The sequence below is a fragment of the Eschrichtius robustus genome, chromosome 20 (assembly GCF_028021215.1).
Source record: "Eschrichtius robustus isolate mEscRob2 chromosome 20, mEscRob2.pri, whole genome shotgun sequence".
Lineage (NCBI taxonomy): Eukaryota > Metazoa > Chordata > Mammalia > Artiodactyla > Eschrichtiidae > Eschrichtius > Eschrichtius robustus.
In genome coordinates this window covers 65,038,661-65,057,173 of record NC_090843.1, presented here as the reverse complement: position 1 = coordinate 65,057,173, position 18,513 = coordinate 65,038,661, and the positions used below count along the sequence as shown (strand labels likewise).

Sequence of the window (18,513 nt, the reverse complement as noted above, 5' to 3'; positions counted from 1 at the left end):
AAAAAATTTTTTTAAGATTTATTATTTTTTATTATTTATTTTATTTATTTTTGGCTGCATCGGGTCTTAGCTGCGGCACGCGGGATCTTCGTTGCGGCCCGCGGGCTTCTCTCTCTAGTTGTGGCGCGTGGGCTCCACAGTGCATGAGCTCTGTAGTTTGTGGCACGTGGGCTCTAGTTGAGGCGTGTGAGCTCAGTAGTTGTGGCGCATGGTCTTAGTTGCCCACACTATGTGGGGTCTTAGTTCCCTGACCAGGGATCTAACCCACGTCCCCTGCATTGTGAGGTGGATTCTCTACCACTGGACCACCAGGGAAGTCCCTACCACAATTCAAAATTAAAAAAAAAATTTTTTTTAAACCTCACAGAAAGTACTGACACAAGAAGTAAATGAGCTAACATATATGGAAGTGCCTGGAACGTCGTAGGCATTTAATAGACGTTAGAGTCTTTTTTCTTTCTTTCTTCCTTAAACTCTGGTCCTTGATTCCTGATGTTCTAAAGGTATGGACCAGATGAGACTAACTTATTAGAGGCCCAGAACTTACCTTTAGGTCAATGAACACTGCACAAATCCTTGAGATTCTTTTCTTAAGTAGGTTAAATAATCTGCATAACAGATTTTGTTGCATAACAAATCTTTTTGAAGAAGGAGGAGAAAGAGAAGGAGGAGGAGGAGAAAAGGATTCAAGAGAAAAATGAGCTTGGCTCACGGCATTTTCATCTGTAGAGATTTCCTGCAGAATGTGTGTTGAGTTTAGGAGGGTGTGTAGAGGTGTCTCTCGATTATGTGCTAATTGGACCAGCAGCATTAGACACATCATCACATTTGATCTTGTCCCAACCTTTTCAGGTAGATATGCTTATCTCCAATTTACAAATGAGAGAACCAAAGCTCAGGGAAATACAGAGCTTGCCCAAATAAAGTGGCGGGGCCAGAATATGAGGCTGGGTCTGTGTCATCTCAAAGTGCACTTTCTTTCTGCTCCATCTGGGATGGCAAGAGTTTTCCTCCAGCCTGCCAGCTCTGCATGGATGTTACCTTGCACTGCTGTGCTGTGAACCTCAGACAGTTCAGTAGACGAGTTCTGGGATCAACTCGCAATGTCTGCCATGGGCGTTGGGTAGAGGAGACACGGTACGGGTGCTATGCAACTGCCTCTCCAGCCTGTATCACACTGAGCACAGGTTTGGAGCAGAAAGAGGAAGAAAACTTTTCTCTGTCTGTCTAGGAACTGTTGGCCTGTTCTCTGAAGAAGAACTCTGCGGTGAAATGCTCCTCCCACCAGGGTATCTAGTCGGGCTTGGTCTCCTCTCCTCTCTCCCTCTGCCTTCCCGAGAGAGAGGATGGGTCATTCCAGTTTCTACCAGCCCCCGACCCTGTAAACACCTACCAGGCAGACAGGCTTCGGGAAACAGAGAGCTGTCGTCTTTCTCCAGCAAAACAGCTGCCATCATGAACATTTATTTCCCGGAAGGTCACACGAGTACTCGTGAGCTCACGTCTGGCTCTGGCTCAAAGGAAAGATGTTCTGTGAATACGGGGCCCTGGCACCAGGCCCGGGCAGCATTCCCCGGGGCGGCAAGGCAGTCGTTGGGAAAGCTTGGCACCTGCAGGGTCTCGTTGTCATGTGAGGCAACAGAAGGCGTGAGTTTTCTCCCCATCTTTCGACGTAAAAGCTTGGGTCAAACCAGAGAGGTGAGAACGTCTTCTCACCGACCCCCGTCCTCCCTCCCACCCAGCCCTCTCCCCTCCTGCTTTGCTGAACCGCTGCAGCCAGCCGTCGGAGTTGACAGCAGCCTGGAGTGAGTACCTGGCAGGTGGAGGTTGCCCTCCCAGCAGAGAACTTCAGTCCCAGGCGGGGCACCGAGGCCGCGGGCTCGGCCCCGCGGTGAGAGTCGTTGGACCTGCCCCCGAGGGCACGCGGCCTTCCCGAGGTGCTCGCATCCTGGGTCTCCCGGGAAGGAGCGGGCTGACTGGGTGGCCACCAGAGCTGCCCGTCCTGCCGGGCCGGGCTCTGAGCCTGGGCAGCGGCTTTGCCTGTGGCCGCCTCTCCGGCACGAACCATCTCTGTTGCCTTTAGGAATTAAGCCGCTTAGGCCACACCTGCTTGGTATTTTCAAAATTTCTTAGAAACAAAATAAATATGCAGCTTATATAACACTCCTGGCTGGAAAGTCAACGGTTGCTGGCGTGGCCGAGGGGCCGGTGGGAGCCCCGGGGGCAGCATGTCCGGGGAGGCTGGTGCTGAGGAGGGCCTTGGTCAGCCCTGGCCGTTGCCGGGGCCACCCTCTCAAGACCATTTGCTCTAAACTTCCTAAAGCGAAAACTCTCCACCGAGGAGTGACCTCCGAGCCCATTTCAGAGCGAGGTGTGGAGGACTACAGAGGCAGCAGGAGGAGGCCTCAGCAGCGGTGACGGGCATTAACCAGGCCCTGGTACAGCTCCGTGCCAAGTGCTTCCCCTGCGTTAGCTCATTGCATCCTCACACTAACCCCAGGACGTAAGCATTGAAATTAGAACCACTTGGCGATCAGGAAGCCGTAGGTCAGCTGGCCCTCAGCGTCCATTACCCTTCCTGCCGGCAGCTTTCTGTGTTGCTGAAAACCACCTTTCCCAGACTCTCTTGCATCCAGGGCTCTCAGTGAGAATTCAGTTCTGTCCTTACACACAAGATTGGCAACTTGGCTTGGTAAGCAAGGGCATGGACGCCTGGGGGCTTCTGCCGCGGCCGTCGTGTGTCCCATCACCACTGTGGTTGGGGTCAAGAGCGGTTATGGTGGCAGTGCCACCTCTCAGCCCATGGCAGTGAGTTCAGAGGTGGGTCTCATTCCCCAGGTGGAGGAGTAACTCTGCAGGAGTGTCCTTCCCGTGCGTCCTGGGAGCCATTCCTGGAGGCCTTGCCCAGCGGCTGCTTCTCCAGCCCTTCCTGTGTTTTTGTAGAGACCTAATTCCCTTTATCTATCATCTATCTATCTATCTATCTGGCCGTGCCACGCCACTTGTGAGATCTTATTTCCCCGACCAGGGATTGAACCCGCGCCCTCGGCAGTGAAAGCGCTGAGCCCTAACCACTGGACCGCCGGGGAGTTCCCCGATTCCCTTTATTTAATCTCTCTCTGTTGAAAACACCTGCAGTGGAGTCCGTGTCCCGTTCTCAACCTGGCTGACACAGTCCCAGAGCAGATATGGGGCAAGTCCCGTCTCTCCTGTTGGTTCAGAGCACAGGACACGGGGTCAGCAGTGGCCGGAGGGAGGAGCCGGTGTGCTCGGGGCTTTAGAGTCAGGAGGCCCGGCTGGCAGTTGCTTCAGGGCCAGGGAGGGGAACCCAGGAAGACGGACTTGCCAGAAAGCACAGCACGAGCAGGAGTCTCAGGTAGGAGAACAAGCAGCCCTGCTGGGAAGACGCCGGGACAAGGAGAGACCAAGAGGGAGAGGAGGAGAGATGGACTCCAGCCAGGGGAGGGGAGGAGGGGAGTGTCTGTCCCAGACGGAGTGGTTGATTCCTGGCATCCGATAAGATGCTTTCAAATGTAAATAACTGAAAACACACTTCAAATGTTTTTTTTTTTTTTTAAAGGACATCTTATCACGTATAACAAAGACTCCTAAGACAGGGCAGGGTCAAGTTGCTTCCATCTTTCTGCGCCCCCATTCTTAGCAGGTCTACTCAGCCTCGGGGAGGCTGTCCTCGTGGTCACAGACGGCTGCACTATTCCAGGTGTCACATCCAGACACCCCAACTTCTAAGAAGAGGACTCATCCCTTCTGCTGCTTCTGTTTTCATCAGGGAGGAACCTCTCCCAGAATCCACCCCCAGCAGACCTCCCCTCATACCCTACCGCCCACAACTGGGGGGCGTACCCATCCTCACCTAGTCCACTGGCTGGGAAAGCACACTTCAGTACTGGCTTCTGCCAGGGGTGCTCAACCCTGGCAGAATATTACAATCACTTACAGAACTTAAAAAACATATATATATATATAATGTATATATTAATGCCCAGTTTCCACCCCGGAACGTAGACTAACTCAGGACCCTTGCTAACGACATGTCAATGTAGGCCCATCGACTGTAACAAGCCCGCCACTCCGGTGCGGGTCGCTCCTGGTGGGCGGGGCCGTGCGTGGGTGGGAGCAGGGGGCATATGGGAGGAATCTCTGTGCTTTCTGCTCAATTTTGCTGTGAACCTAAAACTGCTCTAAAAAAATAAAGTCTATATAAAACTTGTTTTTAAAGCTCAGGATCCTAGGCATTAGTATCTTTTTAGAAGTTCCTAAAATTATTATAATATTCCAGCATGCCACCAGGGTTGAGGAACGATTGGTTTAGACTATTTGAGATTTCTCTCTGAGCTGGGGACAAAGTGACCTTTCTTAGAGGCGAGTATCTGAACGAAATGAGGATACTGTTACGGAGGGGGGAGGGGATGGAGTTGGCACAGACCACGAGGCACCTGCTACCCTCACCAAGGTCCACAGCGCGGTCAGTCCAAGCCATCAGGGTGACTCTGGGGACATTCGGGGAAAGGAGGAGAGTCGGAGAAGGGCCATCCTGCTGTTGCCCGAGGGCAATGCTGGCCCACGGGAGAGGCAGGGCCAAGAGAACGTCAGGAGCAGAGCCGGCCCGGTCCTCCCCTGGCACGTGCCCTCCCTCCGGAGTGGGAGATGGTACATTTCCCCGCTGTTCAACCTTGGCCAGAGGCTGCAGGTGGAGTCCGGGCGGTGGGGTGCAGGGAGCGGGGAGGCTGGGATGGGGGGGGGGGGCGGACAGGAGTCACTGCGGGTCGGGGTAGCTCTCGGGGGCCGTGACAAGGGGAGCGTGGCCTACCTTCCCTCAGTCAGTTCCTCGAGTGGGCCTCTCTCACTGCGGGCAGATCCTCCATCACTGGAGCGGCACTGCCCTCCTGCCCGGGCCTTTTCCCGTCTGTTTATTCCCGTGTTTAGCGTCTGTGTCCGTACTGCTGCCCGATGGCGACGGTCCTCTGCGGTTCCCAGCACCCTTTCAGCTGGCAGGGGTGGGCTACAAGACGGGATGTTGAGTGCGGCGACCCGTGAGCGACCCTCCGCCTCCCCCTCCCCTGCCTCAGTGAACCCCCAAGGCCTGCCCTGAGCCGGGGGGTGGGGGGGCCTCCATTAGCAGGGACCTTCGAGGAGCAGAGCCCGGCCAACCTCCTGTCGGGTTACCCACAGCTGTCCTGGGGTCAGCCCGTTGCTGCAGCAGCACCCAGCCTTTCCTAAGTCGCCCCAATCGAACGTGGCTCTTCGAAAGCACAGACCCTATCACCCTGTCACAGCACCCGGGACAGTCCACTCAAAAAATATTTGCTGAATGAACAAACGAGTGGGGGAAATCTTCCCTTCTGTTCTGTAACAACAGAAGAAGAGACTGTGACCACAACAGGCGGTTTGCGTGTTTTATGTCTGAGAATCTAAACACTGGAAGCACCACACAATGGAAACAAAGGATGCTTTGCTAAGGTTGTGGCTATCCGGCTGAGAACCGGGAAGTCACATCGGGAAGTCACGGGTGCCCTCTGTGCCCTCTGTCCAGCGTGACGGGGGTTGTGAGGAGCAACCCGGAATGTCACCTGCTCTCGCTGGTGAGCCGCGAGTTGGGATGGTTCTCGGTCATTTACGTTTTGGACAATGGCAGTTGTTTGGAAAGAATGAATCAGTTGTGCAAATATTTTTTCAGCTCATTCCTTAGTCCAGGAAAAAACAGTAGAAAGAGAAAACAGTAGATGGGATCATCAAGTGGAGGCAAGATCAAGGGGTTTTTCCATTGTTTTCTTTTGAGTTAAATCTAGTTTGGAAATAGGATTAGTCCAGAACGGGTCAGGTCTGGGACATCACAATAAAACGGCTTAGACCTTTACGTCTTGTTATAAAGATAGTAAGTGGGAAGAAAAGGAAGAGGAAAGAAAAAGAGAGATGATGGTGATTTCTCCTGAAGGTGCTAATCTTCCCTCTGGAACAAGGCAGATCAGGTGTTTGGAAACCCTGAGCCGTCTTCTCCCCAGGCTGAGCGTTTCCAGCTCTCTCGACACCTCCTCAAGCAAGGGTTTTGAGGAGACCCTCAAACGCCACTGCAGGTGACACTTCCGTGGTGTCAGGAAGGAGCACATGCTCCAGAGACGCGGCCCCGGTGAGTGGCGCAGCGAGCCCAGGCGACACTGCTTCCCTAGCCTGGTTTCCTCATCTGCCGACAGCGCGCAGGGCTGCTGGTGGGTAGGGGTGGAGGAGAGAGGGGCGGTCCAGCGAGACTCCCTCCCCCGACCCAGCCCAGGGCACAACTTTGAGCAGGATGTGGTCTTTGCTGTTAATACAGCTTAAACCGGCAGGAGCTCAGGGCCAGGGCCAGAGACTTTAATGCGGGAGGAGAATCCAGGGAGGTGGGAGAACAGAAGTGTGGGGTCCCAGGATCCCAGAGTTGAGGGGGAGGGTGTTGGAAGGAGGGGTGGCCGGGCAGGGCCTGGGGAGGCTGTGGCCACGACGGTGGGCCTGCCTACACGGGTCGGAGCCCGGATGGACGGGATGGGTTCGGCAGAGAGCAGGTGACGGACGGGCTCGGCCAGACGGGTGGGCAGGAGGAAGGAGGGCAGGGAAATGAGGTAGTAACTGCAGGGGCAGCAGGTCTAGAGAAGATTTTGGTTTTGTTACTATTCAGTTATTTGATGTTTGCAAAATAAGGAGCAGGTATGCATGCACAGTAGACATCCGGTGACACAGGACCTTTCACCCTCTGCCCGGTCCCCCTTCCCTTCTCCTGGAGGGGACGAGGCACAGGTAACAGCTTAAGGTAACAGCCAGCGGCCAGCCCCGGCCAGTCTTCCCCAGCTGCCCCGCCCACCCGCTGGCCTGATTCCTGGCTCCTGCTCTGACCCGCGCCCTGCTTCCCGTGGTCCTCGCTGGACCCTGTCCTGGCTCCTCAGGCCCCTCAGGCCAGACCCCGGGGCCCAGATGCCGCCGGCACTGAGACTCCTGGGGCTGCCCCCGGCTCCCCATCCTCCGGCCCCAGGACCATCACTCTGGAGTCACCCAGCGGGTCGTGTTGACCACCCACCGCGGGTCTCACCAGGGACCCCCGCCTTGGCCTCCATGGTCACCCCTCCGCTGGACACACCTGAAATGGAGCTGACGTCCCCAAGACCAGGGGCCCTGGGGCTAAAGTAAGGCTCCGGGGGGTGGAGGGGAATGGGGGGAACCAGAGAGGGTGGGGAGCAGGGCTGCAGAGACACGCACGCACACACGTTCCTGGGCTGCTGGGATACTTTATTGGTCTCTACTCTAGCGAGGGAGGCGAGGATGCCCTCGGAGCAACAGGGGTGCCAGGAGCAGCCGTCCAAGGGCGCAGCACAGCGAGGCCAGGGCGGCGCTTCAGTGACGGGGCATCTGTGGGGGACACGAGACGTGGTGAGGCCCTTGCCCGGGGCCCAGCGGCTCCCCGCACTGCCGCCCCGCCTCTCACCTTGGCCGGGCTCGGTGGGTATCTGGCTCTGAGGGCCTCCTCGTTCAGCAGAGGCCTCACCAGGCAAGAGCGGCGGTGGGAGAAAGTCTCGAAGCTCTTCCTGCCATGGTAGGACCCCATGCCGCTGCTCCCTGTGGGAGGAGCCGGCTCAGCGTGGCCCCAAGGCCCCGACGCCCCTCCTGCGCCCCTTCTCCGAGCCGCCGGGGGCCCCGATCCCCGGGGTGTGGCCAGGAAGAGTCTCATCCCAGCCCTGCCACTAGGTGGCTCTGTGACCTCTGACCCGTGCGGCCTCTCTCAGGCCCCAGGTGACCTCTGGGACCCTCTGGGGTCTCAAGGCTGAATGCGGCTCATGGATGTGCCAGCAGAGGGAGAGGTCAGTGGGAGTCTGAGGCCCAGCCCAGGGGTGGGGGGGACACCCGCGGGGGGCAGCGGGCTGTGAGCTCGGCCCCAGACTCACCCACGCCCCCGTAGGGCAGCGAGGGCACGGTGACGTGGACCATGACGTCGTTGGCCGTCACCCCGCCACTAGAAGTCTCTGCGATCATCTTCTTAATCACCTGCAATAGCCCCGGGGCTCAGCCTGCCGCCCTGGGACACCCAGCCCCTCCCCGCTGCCTGGGGCGTCCTGGAGCCGCCAGGACGTGCAGCTGGTGAAGGCAGAGCCCCGGCCCAGGCCGCTCCCCGCCCCGAGCCCCAGTCTGGGTTCCCCACTCCCCCCACGTAGTTTTGTGGGGAGACGTGCGTGGCACCGAGGGGCTCATCTTCTCATTCAACGCTCTGTCCTGATTTCAGAGCTGAGAAGAAAGGGGCTCAGGAAGGTTAAGCGGCTTGTGGTGAGCGGTGAGGCTGGGATTTGCTCCCAGGTCTGCGAACCCCTGGATCTTGTTTGCAGGAGCGGTGCGCCCAGGGCCCCAGGACCCTGGAGGAGGGCCCCCCGGCTCACCTTGTCGTTTAGGGAGAACACGTAGAGGGCCAGGGGCTTCTCGCGCTGGCTGATAAACTGGATGGCTTCCTCCAGGCTGTGCACGCATACGATGGGCATTATGGGCCCGAAGACCTCCTCCTGCATCACCGGGGACTGGGGGTCCACGTCCACGAGGATGGTGGGGGCTGGAGCAGGGAAGAAGCCGGCGTCAGCCAGTGCAGAGACCCCAGCCCAGGCGTCTGGTTTCTCCCCAGCCCTTTACAGACAAGGCCAGCAAGGCTTAGTGGGGGGCAGGCACGGGGCCTCCTCCTGCCAGGCTCCATCCCGGCGGACCACGGAGAGAACCCTGGATTCACCTATACGGGGGGAGCCCGGGCTCCACACTTCAGGGGGCGGGCCCTGTGCCCCGCTGGCCCCGTGAGTCCTGCTGGAGCTCTTCAGCCTCCTGGCAACGTGGGGGCCTAGTGGGGTCCCATCCGCTGACCCTCCAGCCCAGGCACGGCGGGCCCCTCCCGCTCGGCACACCTGGGGCTCCTGTGGCCTCTGCTGAAGCTGCCGGGATGCAGAGGAGGTGAAGCCTCCTCTAGGCCTTGAGGGGAGGGGCTTCTGGGCTGGGGAGGGGCCTCCCAGGGGCTGTGCCCAGCCCCTGCCCGCCGAGAGGCCCAGAGCCAAGCCGGGGCCACTGGTAAAAGTGACGGACACACACCGTGGGGCTGCGTCTGCTCTTCCGGGGCGTGTGCCCACCCGCCGCCCGCTCGCGGGGCCCCTGGCAGCACAGGTGGGCAGGCGGTGCTCCCCTGAAGGGCAGCGCACGCACCTATGTACCGGGTGGCCGCGTCCCCGGTGCCCCCGTAGGCGACCTTCTGGCCCTCCATCAGGCCCATCACCCTCTGGAAGTGCAGGGAGTTGATGATTCTCCCGTAGTCGCGGGACTTCTTGGCGTCCTCCCCGTAGAACTCCTGTGGAGGAGAGCCTCCAGGTGAGGATGTGGACCCTCGTCGCGGCCACAGGCTGTGAGGTCACCGGTGACCGCAAGCTGGGAGCACACGTGGGCACCGCCCGGCGGATGGCACAGCGACACCGAGAACCACGGAGCTGCCGCACTCTGGGCGCCCCACGACTTCCCTGGCACATGAAGTGCTGCAAGACAGCTGTGTTGTTTGAAACAGACACACGCACAGCGTCTGGACATCACGCTGGGACTAAACGCGTGCGTCTACAGCAAGGAGAATGGAGGGGACACACCAAGTCAGCAGCGACTGGCTTTAGGTGGTGGGATTCTGGGTGGAGCTTTTTCCCCTTCTCTATGCTTTTTAATCTTTTCCAAATTATCGACAGTGAGTGTGGATTATTTTCATGATCAGAAAAAAATAATCCAGTCTTTTCTCAAGTCCACGTCCATCTCACCACCTGGCAGCCTGTCACCCACCCACGGGGCCAACACTCACTTTCAGGGACTTTGTGAGCTTCTCCACGATTTGGTTCTGGATGGAGGGGTCACACAGGATGTAATCGGGGGCCGCACAGACCTGGCCGCTGTTCATGAATTTCCCCCAGGCGATGCGTCTGTGAAAACCCCAGGTTAGATGACGTATCGCCAGCCCGGGGGGCTCCCCGGGAACGGGCCTCTGGCTCAGTTAGCCCAGGGTCAGGGCACGCGGGGCTGAGCTGTGAGCTGTCCGCCAGGGGGGGCCCCTTAGCACCCCACTGGCTTCTAGATCCCATGATCCTGGACGTGCTCACAGGGCCTGTGGTGACCTCATCACTGACTGGCGGGGGGTGTCTGGGGTGGGCGGCCTTTATCCCCCTCTTCTCACAGCCTTGAGCCCTGCACGGCCAGATGTCACTGTGCTCAGGGTCCCACACCCCAGAAGGCCACGTGTGCGGGACACGAGGGTGGGCAGGGCGCTGGCTGGACCCCTCCTCTGCGGGAAGCCCTTCCTGCACCTCTTCTGCGAGCGTGGTACCTCCACCCCCAGCTCCGGCCAGAACCTCAGGCGCCCTGAGGGCAGGGACCACGTCAGCGTCACTCAGAGTGAACTGCCGGCCGCCTGCCTGGGGGGCAGTAAAGCCAGGCCCCCCCTACCTGCAGGCGACGTCCAGGTCGCAGCCCTTGTCCACGTAGCAGGGGTTTTTGCCCCCCAGCCCCAGCGTGACGGGGGTCAGGTGCTTGGCCGCGGCCGTCATGACGATCTTGCCCACCCCGGTGCTCCCGGTGTACAGGATGTGGTCGAATCGCTCCTTGAGCACCTCCGTGGTTTCGGGGACACCCCCACTGATCACCGGGTACAGATCCTTCCGAGAGAGGACAGAAGCGAGGCTCAGAAAGGACCACAGCCCCCTCCCCACGTGGCCGGGCAGTCACCACCAAGTGGACCCCCTCTCCCGGCTCAGGGGCTCCAGTCACCCCAATGGGAGTGGCCAGCTGTCCTCACCCCACCCGTGGCTTGGGCCCTGGCTGCAAGAATTCACTATTTCTCAACCCCTGAAGACACGGCCCCGCCCCAGTTCTCCGTGTGCCCTGGAGAGCCTGTCACCTTGTCCAGGTACTGGGGGAGGATGGTGGCCAGCAGGCTCGCTGTGTTCTCACTCAACTCCGACGGCTTGAGGACCACCGCGTTCCCTGCAGGGCACACGGCATCAGGGCCACGCTGGGGCCACCCCCCTGCTCTGCCCTCCCAGGGACCAAGGGCGCATGGCGGGCGGTGAGGCTGTGTGGACATCTGATCCTGGCTGGGCCTGGGCACCGGGAAGCCTGGTCCCCGCAGCCTCCTGTGAGAGCCGGACCCTCCAATGGCTCCCTGACCCCAGGCCGCCTCTTCGCACAGGCCTGAGCCCCCCACCCCAGGCCCTCCTCTGCAGTGGAGAAGAGGGATCCCTCCTGGCTCCCCGACCCAGAACGGGGCCCACGGTACCTGCAGCAATGGCGCCCACCATGGGCTGGATGGTGAGGCTGAAGGGGTAGTTCCAGGCGCCGATGATGAGGACCACACCCAGGGGCTCTGAGTGGATGTAGGACTCATCCTGCTGGGTCTGGGGGGTCTTCTCCACGGGCTCCTCCGCAGCCCACTCAGGGAGTTTCTTGATCGTGTAGTCGATCTCCTCCAGGACGTACACGATCTCCTCGTAGTAGGCGGTCCATTCGTTCTACAGCGAGAGGGCTCCGTGAGGCTCGCAGGCCCCAGGGTGAGGGCCACGCAGCCAGGGCTCCGAGCAGAGGCCCCAGGGCTGGCGGTGGTCCTGGCTTGCTGCTTCCCAGCTTTGTGACCCTGAATGACCTTCCTGACCCCAGTCTCCCAATCTGCAAAATGGGAACATGACTGGACCTCATGCTCCAGGTGGGCCCATTGGACACAGCCTGGCTTGTTCTGCTGCCCACATGAAGGGGGCCATTCACCGTGGGCTCCCCAGCCCAGTGGGCCAGGCAAGAAGGCACAAGGGGGCAGAGGTGAGGATTAGCCTTCAGGTGGTGGGTCTGTGAGGGCCCCTTTCTGCCAGTGCTGGGGGCCCAGACAGGTTGGACACATCAAGTATGAGGTGTCTGAGGGCACCTCAGACCTGAGTAGTGATTTGAAGGTCACTAGTGAGCCTAGGGGAACTGAACCGAGGGGTGTCCGGGAAGGCTTATAGATGAAAACGAGACTTGAAGCCAGGAAGGAACCCTAAGAAGACCACCCTGATGAAGTGGCTTCAGGAAAGAGGCCACCAAAGAGAGTCAGGAGAAAATCCAGGAGACCCTGGACCCAGTGTGGGGGGGCTCCCGAGAGAGGGGTGCAAAGTGGGATACACAGCCTTCTGGGAACTCTGGCTGTGCAGAGCAAGACAGAAGTCGTGAGGTCAGCACTGAGTGTTCTTGCCTTTGTTTTTTGCTGTAAGATGAGAAATCTTGAGAGATTAAAAAAAAAAAAATACAGCGGCAAAAGGCCAGGAAACGGTAGGGGGATGGGCGCCAAGGCCAGGCGGACGGAAGGGTGGAAACAGGCCCAAGTGACTTGGGGGCAGCGAGGGGGCGGGGCTGAGAATTCGGAGGGGTCTGATTTTGCCCAGGGGGAGGAGAGGATGGGGAGGGAGGAGAGGATGGGGAGGGAGGGAGGAGAGGATGGGGAGGGAGGGAGGAGAGGATGGGGGGGGAGGGGCGGAGGGCCCCCAGCAGAGCAGACTGCCCTCCACGCAGCCAGGCTGGGCTGTTCCCTGGTGTGGAGAACCCGGCCGGCACGGGGCTGAGAGCTGAAGGAAAGAGGAGGCCGGAAAGGGGTGGCCTCGTGTGCTGGGCTGGGTGGAGAAGGGCGTGAAGCCAGGAGGGGGGATGGCGGACCGGGCGCGTGGGACCTGGGGCGCCGCAGGACGCAAGGAGAAGCCGGCGCGCCCCATCTCGGCGGCTGCGCTTTCCCCTCCGTAAAAGGGTCCTGAGGCGCCCGGAGTGTTTTGGGGGCTAAGTGTAAAGAGCCGGGCGCAGAGCCTGGCCCGCAGCCGGTCGGGGCGCACCTTGCGGAGGTCGGCGGCCAGCGCGCCCACGAGGTCCTTCTCGCGCTCGCGGATCAGGCGCCGCAGCCCCTCCAGCTGCTGGACGCGGCACTGGAGCGGGCGCGTCTTGCCCGCGTTGAAGGCGGCTCTGGCCCGCTGCACCACCTCGCTGACTGTGCTCATGGCTCCTGAGGACAGAGAGCTCCTTGGAGCGGGGAGGAGGGCGCGCGCTCCCCGGCCGCCCACTGGGACCCGGGGTCCCCAGGGCAGCACCCACCCGCACTGATAATTTTATAGGAAGAGGAAGATCTCCCTGGGAGTACCGGGAAATGGCCTCCTTTTGCCTTCTCAGCTCCCTAACCCTGTTGTCTTGGACTCTTCTGGCCCTCAGCGTACTCCCTCCCTGAGCAGATGACAGACCCCCGCGGTGAGGACCAGGCAGCAGCGACCTGCGGTCCTAAGGGTGTCTACAGCTGCTGATGGTGGGTTCTTGGCAGGGTGCTGGGGGCAGGCCCTTCCTGGCATCTCTCAGGCCCCATGCCCACCTCTACCTTCGTGCAGAGTTGGTGACTCTCCAGGCAATCACTCCAAGTGCTCTGCACACCCAACCAGGGCACTCTCCAGATCAGATTAAAGGACACGGGTCGTGATTCCACACCCACGCTAATTAAAGAAAACCTAGCATCAGGATTCCCACACCACCTTTCTGGCTGAGCCGTCATTCTCAAAAGCACTGGCGGCTTCCCAGACAGAACCAGGCTTGGTGTTTAAACCCGTGTGTGCCTGTAACACCTGTGAGACAGACCGACTCACAGAGCTTCAGATTTCCACAAAAAAGCTACCCGTACAGGAGACCATGCTGGCGAAGTGGGATGGCTCTGCTGAGAGGCATTTGGCTACGCCCAGCAAAAACCTTTAAAATCTATTTCTCTGTGACGTAGTAGGTCCACATTCAGGAGCTCATAAAAATGAGAGCATTCCTAAACATTCATGAACAAGAAAGTTCATCAGGGGCTTCCCTGGTGGCGCAGTGGTTAAGAATCCGCCTGCCAATGCAAGGGACACGGGTTCGAGCCCTGGTCTGGGAAGATCCCACATGCCGCGGAGCAGCTGAGCCCGTGCACCACAACTACTGAGCCTGCGCGTCTGGAGCCTGTGCTCCACAACAAGAGAGGCCGCGATGGTGAGAGGCCCGCGCACTGCGATGAAGAGTGGCCCCCGCTTGCCGCAACTAGAGAAAGCCCTTGCACAGAAACGAAGACCCAGCACAGCCAAAAATAAATAAATTAATTAATTAATTAAAAAAAAAAAAAAGAAAGTTCATCAGGTTTATACATAACAGAGAGATACTGGAAACATCCTAAATGTCCATCAGCAGGAGGCAATTTCAAAGACGTCTGCTGCACCCACGTGCCAGGTGATCATGCAGTAATTAGGACAGAGATGGACAAGTGTTCCAGCACCTTTATAAGGGCGCTCTCTGTACCAGATGTGTCCCGGGCGTGAGGGATAAGAAACAAAACAGGTTCCAGAACAACAGATACCCCAGGCGTGTGCGTGCCTGTTCACACGAGAGCCCAGAGGGGCGGCCCCCATCCCCCCCCTCCCCCCACCCTGGCGTGGTGACTGCGGGGGGGTGGGGGGGGTGGGGAATGGGGGTTGGGGGTGGATTAGAGGTGATCTTCATTTTCATCTTCTGGAGGGCTTCACTTTTTTGCAGTGAACTTGCATTTTTAAAAAATGTTTGTTCACTTTTTGAACAGGTAACACACGCTCATGGTAGAAAATGTAAAAGATACAAAAGGGACACAGAGAAAAGTAAGTGTTCCTCCTCCCTTCTCTCCCAGCAATTCTTCCCGTCCTCCAAGAGGTTTCCACCCACCTTCAGACACGGTGTAACCTCTGACATCAGAAAAAACCCACAATAAGGCTATTTCCATTTGGCAAAAAAATTAAATACCATATGTAGATATGGTATATATAATACATATGGTATATGTGTATATATTATCATACATGGTATAAATTTTTTGCAAAATGGACATAGCCATTTATAGATGTATATGTATGTACGTGTGTATATGTATATACATGAAATCCTGCTTGAATTCCAGCAAGTGGCTTCTGATTCCTCTCATCACCTCCCCTCTCCGCAGCACTGACCCCCACCCTGGCTTTCGGCACAGAGAGGAGGGCCCTGCTGGCATCCAGGGCGCCCCAAGCCTGGGGTGCCACGGCCCCCTCCCTAGGTCCGACGGGAAATCGGAGGGAGCCCTCTGGGATCCCTCGGCCCAGCCTGCCATGGGCCAGGCCACCCTGCTGACCGTGACCCCAGCCACACAGCCCGGCAGGAAGGTCCTGCTTCCCTCCCCAGCCTCGCGTGGGCAAACCAGGGCAGCCGCCTCTGGCCATCGGCCACCAACGCCTGGCGGCTCAGGGCAGAAGAGCTGGTGGGAGGGAGACCGGGAGGGCTGGCCCCCAGCTCAGCACTCAGAACCACGTGGTCTCTGGGAAGGAGCTTCCCTTGTGGGCAGCGTTAACAGCAGCGTCGCTTCACAGTCATTACAAAGATTAATGGCGCCGGAAAGTAGCTAACATTGCGCTTGACGCCCAGTGGGAGCAGCTGGAATTAGTCCCCCAGGACCCATCCTTCTTCCCACACCCCTGCATCCCGCCTGCTTCACCTGTGCCACTTGGCTCCCAGGTGTCATCATCCCCTTTGATCCTCACAAAAATCCTCGCTCTGTAGGAGCGCCCACCAAGGAGGAGCCATTACGAGTCCATTTTACAGATAGGAAAGTGAGGCCAATAGACGTGCAATAAATGCTCTGTCTTTGGTCTCCCAGTTAGCAAGGAGCAAAGTCAGGATTTGAACCCGCTTCTGTCTCTATCTCATGCCACTCGTGCCTTTAACTACAGGGCTCTGCTGCCTCTGGGTGACTGAATCAAGGCTTCTCACCCACCGTCCCCTGGGTCCCCCTGCTCCAAGGGTCCCCGGGGCCTCTACCTCCCTGTGGCAGGGGTGGTAGAGCTGCCAGACGTGAGCTTCGGGCCCTTGGGGCAGCCAGCCGCGGATTCTCAGAAGACGCTCCTAGGTGTGGGGAGGACCAGCCACAGAGGTGGACCCGCTCCTGGCCAGGCTGCAGCTCGAGATTTCTAGGAGGAGAAGAGAACGGGGAAGAGAGTTACCTTCGAGACACAGGCTCTACCGGGGCTGGAGCTCCAGGAATGGGCATCAGCCTAGAGGGGATGCATTTAAGGACCCTTCTCCCCGCCCCCTGGGCCCTTGGAGTCCCTGCCCAGGAAGTTTGCATAACAAGAACAAAACAGTTTTCAAACGTGGGGTGTAGTAATCCGGCCCTCTGCTCCCAGTCTGGGGGATTAGGCCTGGGGTTGTCTGCTTTTGTTCTGATCAGAAATGCAAGAATGTGTCTGTGGAGGCTTGGGCAGGGCCGGATCCAATCTTCCAAAGGAGCCCCTGTGTTTGCCTGGGGCGTGCGGCTGCTGATTGATTCAACCTGACCTGACCGCTTCCAGATTTTCCAAGTGCAATTGCCAGCTGCTGTCCTCCCGACCTCCCTGATTACATAAGGGCGGGGGAGGAGGTAAGGTCACAGTGAGCGTGCACGCAGCTCCCCGAAGACGCCCCATCAAGGTGAGACGTCTAAGCCTGGGGAATCGCAGGCCGGGGCTTTCTACACGAGGCCCCAGCAATACGTGGGTCTGCCCACTTGTTGAACAGCAGAGAAGAGGGCCACGGACCAGTACCGACTGCCAGGAATCTCCCCGGTGTGGTCAGTCACCCACGGAGCCAGAGATGCTTGGGCAGAGAGGACTCTGGGATAACAGATGTTTGCCGGGCGTCTGCTCAGTGGGGATGGAGGCCGGTGTGGAAGACACATCTGGCCACGTCTCACACCGCCCCTGCTACCTGGACTCTGGGCTTCCTCCCACCGGGCACTTCCTGCCACCCTCACCCACCAGCCTTGCTTCCCTACAGGCTCCTGCAGAGGTGCTCTTCCCTCCCCCCTCCCTCCCCCTGGAATGCCCCTCCCGTACAGCCACCCACCACCCACGTGGCTCTGCTCACCACCCTCATCATCACGCTTCCTCCTCTTCCTCCACGTCATTTTTCTCCAGACCATGTATCTATCACCCTCTGAGATGCTATTTGTCTACCTATTTTGTTTGGCACCTGCCACCCTCCAACTAGAATTTGCTTTGTTCACTGCTGTATCCTCAGCACCCAGAACACTGTCTGGCACATAGTAGGTGCTCAATAAATGAATGACGGAATAAACAGAAAGTTTCAAAATAATATGAACCCTGTAGTGGCTGGAATACGCACAAGATGCTACAGGGCCTCAGATGAGAGTCCCGAGGGAGGGAAACGGAGTCTGAGCTGAATGGAAGGTATTTAGGCTTGGAACAGCAAAAGCAAAGGCACAGAGGCAGGAAACAAAGTCGTGTGTCTTCACAGTTATTAAGGTGCTATTAAAAACGTAATAAATGGGAAAAGAATTTGAAAAAGAATAGGTACATGTATATATATATGACTGAATCACTTTGCTGTACACCTGAAACTATCACAACACTGGGTTTTTTTGTTTGTTTGTTTTTTAATATTTGGAAACTTTATTTTAATGAACAATTCTTTTCCGTTGTGATTTTATTTTATTATTATTATTTTTTGGCTGTGCTGCGCAGCATGTGGGATCTTACTTCCCCAACCAGGGGTGGAACCCGCTCCCCCTGCATTGGAAACGCGGAGTCTTAACCACTGGACCACCAGGGAAGTCCCAACATTGTTAATCAACTATACTCCAATATAAAATAAAAAGTTAAAAAAAAAAAAGAAAAAAGAAAAATGTAATTGAACCTGTTGGAGATGCATATTCCCAGCCTCCACCTGCTCGACAAAATCAGAAACTCTGGGATGAGGCCCAGCCATTGGTGGTGTAACAAGTCCTCCAGGTGATACTGATGCCTCCAGGTGAAGCTGGAGAACCAGTGACTCACCAGTTACTGATAACAGCTTACTGGGAGGAGTTCCCTTTGATCTGTGTTTTTATTCCTTTAAGAAATTGCTACAAGAAAATCATGTTATTTATTGTTTAATATCTGCTACATGTTACAGACATATATATGGATTTATAAAATTATATTTTGTAACTATATAAAGCTGGGAAGATTGTTGGTAATGATGTGAATACGAGAGAGATTTTATATTGGCCTGTGGCACAGAATTCAGTTTACACGTTTCAAGTGGCCAAGGAGCTAGGGTGATGGCAAAAAACCTTATGAGAAATTGTTCTAAGGAACGAATAAAAAGTTTGTAGTGGCAAACGTGAAGTCATCAGATGACAGCAGGCGTGACGTGAGGCATTATTCCAGGGGCGCAGCACAGATCTGGGGCTGCCTGTGGTCATCACGGCCAGCACTCAGGCAGCAGTCACTTGTGCCGTAACTGAACGCATGGGGCCTTTGGTGACAATTCCACAGGGAGGGTGTTATTCTCCCCATTTATATAAGGGGGACCAGAGACTCGTAAGAACATTGGTCCAGGCTCTGGCTGCTCACAGGTGGCAGAAGAAGCCCTTGAACCCACCAAAGCCCAGGCTCACTCACCGAATGCAAGCCATCTCCCCGGAAG

At 57.5% G+C, this 18,513-nt stretch overlaps 1 protein-coding gene across 4 annotated transcripts; it reads right to left on the bottom strand.

The window, feature by feature from the left end:
• Positions 1 to 7,273: 7,273 nt before the first annotated feature.
• Positions 7,274 to 15,982, bottom strand: ALDH3A1 (aldehyde dehydrogenase 3 family member A1). 4 transcript variants are annotated; one of them, XM_068530081.1, is made up of 12 exons: positions 15,868 to 15,982; positions 13,412 to 13,523; positions 12,882 to 13,048; positions 11,312 to 11,543; positions 10,934 to 11,019; positions 10,483 to 10,691; positions 9,845 to 9,962; positions 9,214 to 9,355; positions 8,415 to 8,581; positions 7,929 to 8,028; positions 7,472 to 7,602; positions 7,274 to 7,395 (listed from the first exon to the last, which is right to left on the bottom strand). In XM_068530081.1, exons 3-12 carry the CDS (start codon positions 13,041 to 13,043, stop codon positions 7,381 to 7,383), a joined length of 1,362 nt encoding a protein of 453 aa, XP_068386182.1. In that variant the 5' UTR covers positions 13,044 to 13,048; positions 13,412 to 13,523; positions 15,868 to 15,982; the 3' UTR covers positions 7,274 to 7,380. The 4 variants fall into 4 exon arrangements, 3 of the variants coding, with proteins under 3 accessions (XP_068386182.1, XP_068386183.1, XP_068386184.1); XR_011071847.1 differs by lacking the exon at positions 7,929 to 8,028; XM_068530082.1 differs by lacking the exons at positions 13,412 to 13,523; positions 15,868 to 15,982 and having other exon boundaries at positions 12,882 to 13,093.
• Between the last annotated feature and the right edge of the window lie 2,531 nt (positions 15,983 to 18,513).

Coding starts and splice junctions, on each gene's coding strand:
- ALDH3A1 (XM_068530081.1), bottom strand. CDS start 13,043: ATGAGCACAGTCAGCGAGGTGGTGCAGCGGGCCAGAGCCGCCTTCAAC. Junction 11,544..12,881: donor TGGCCGCCGACCTCCGCAAG/GTGCGCCCCGAC, acceptor CTCTCGCTGTAG/AACGAATGGACCGCCTACTA. Junction 8,582..9,213: donor CGCGGCCACCCGGTACATAG/GTGCGTGCGCTG, acceptor TCCCTGCTCCAG/CCCCCACCATCCTCGTGGAC.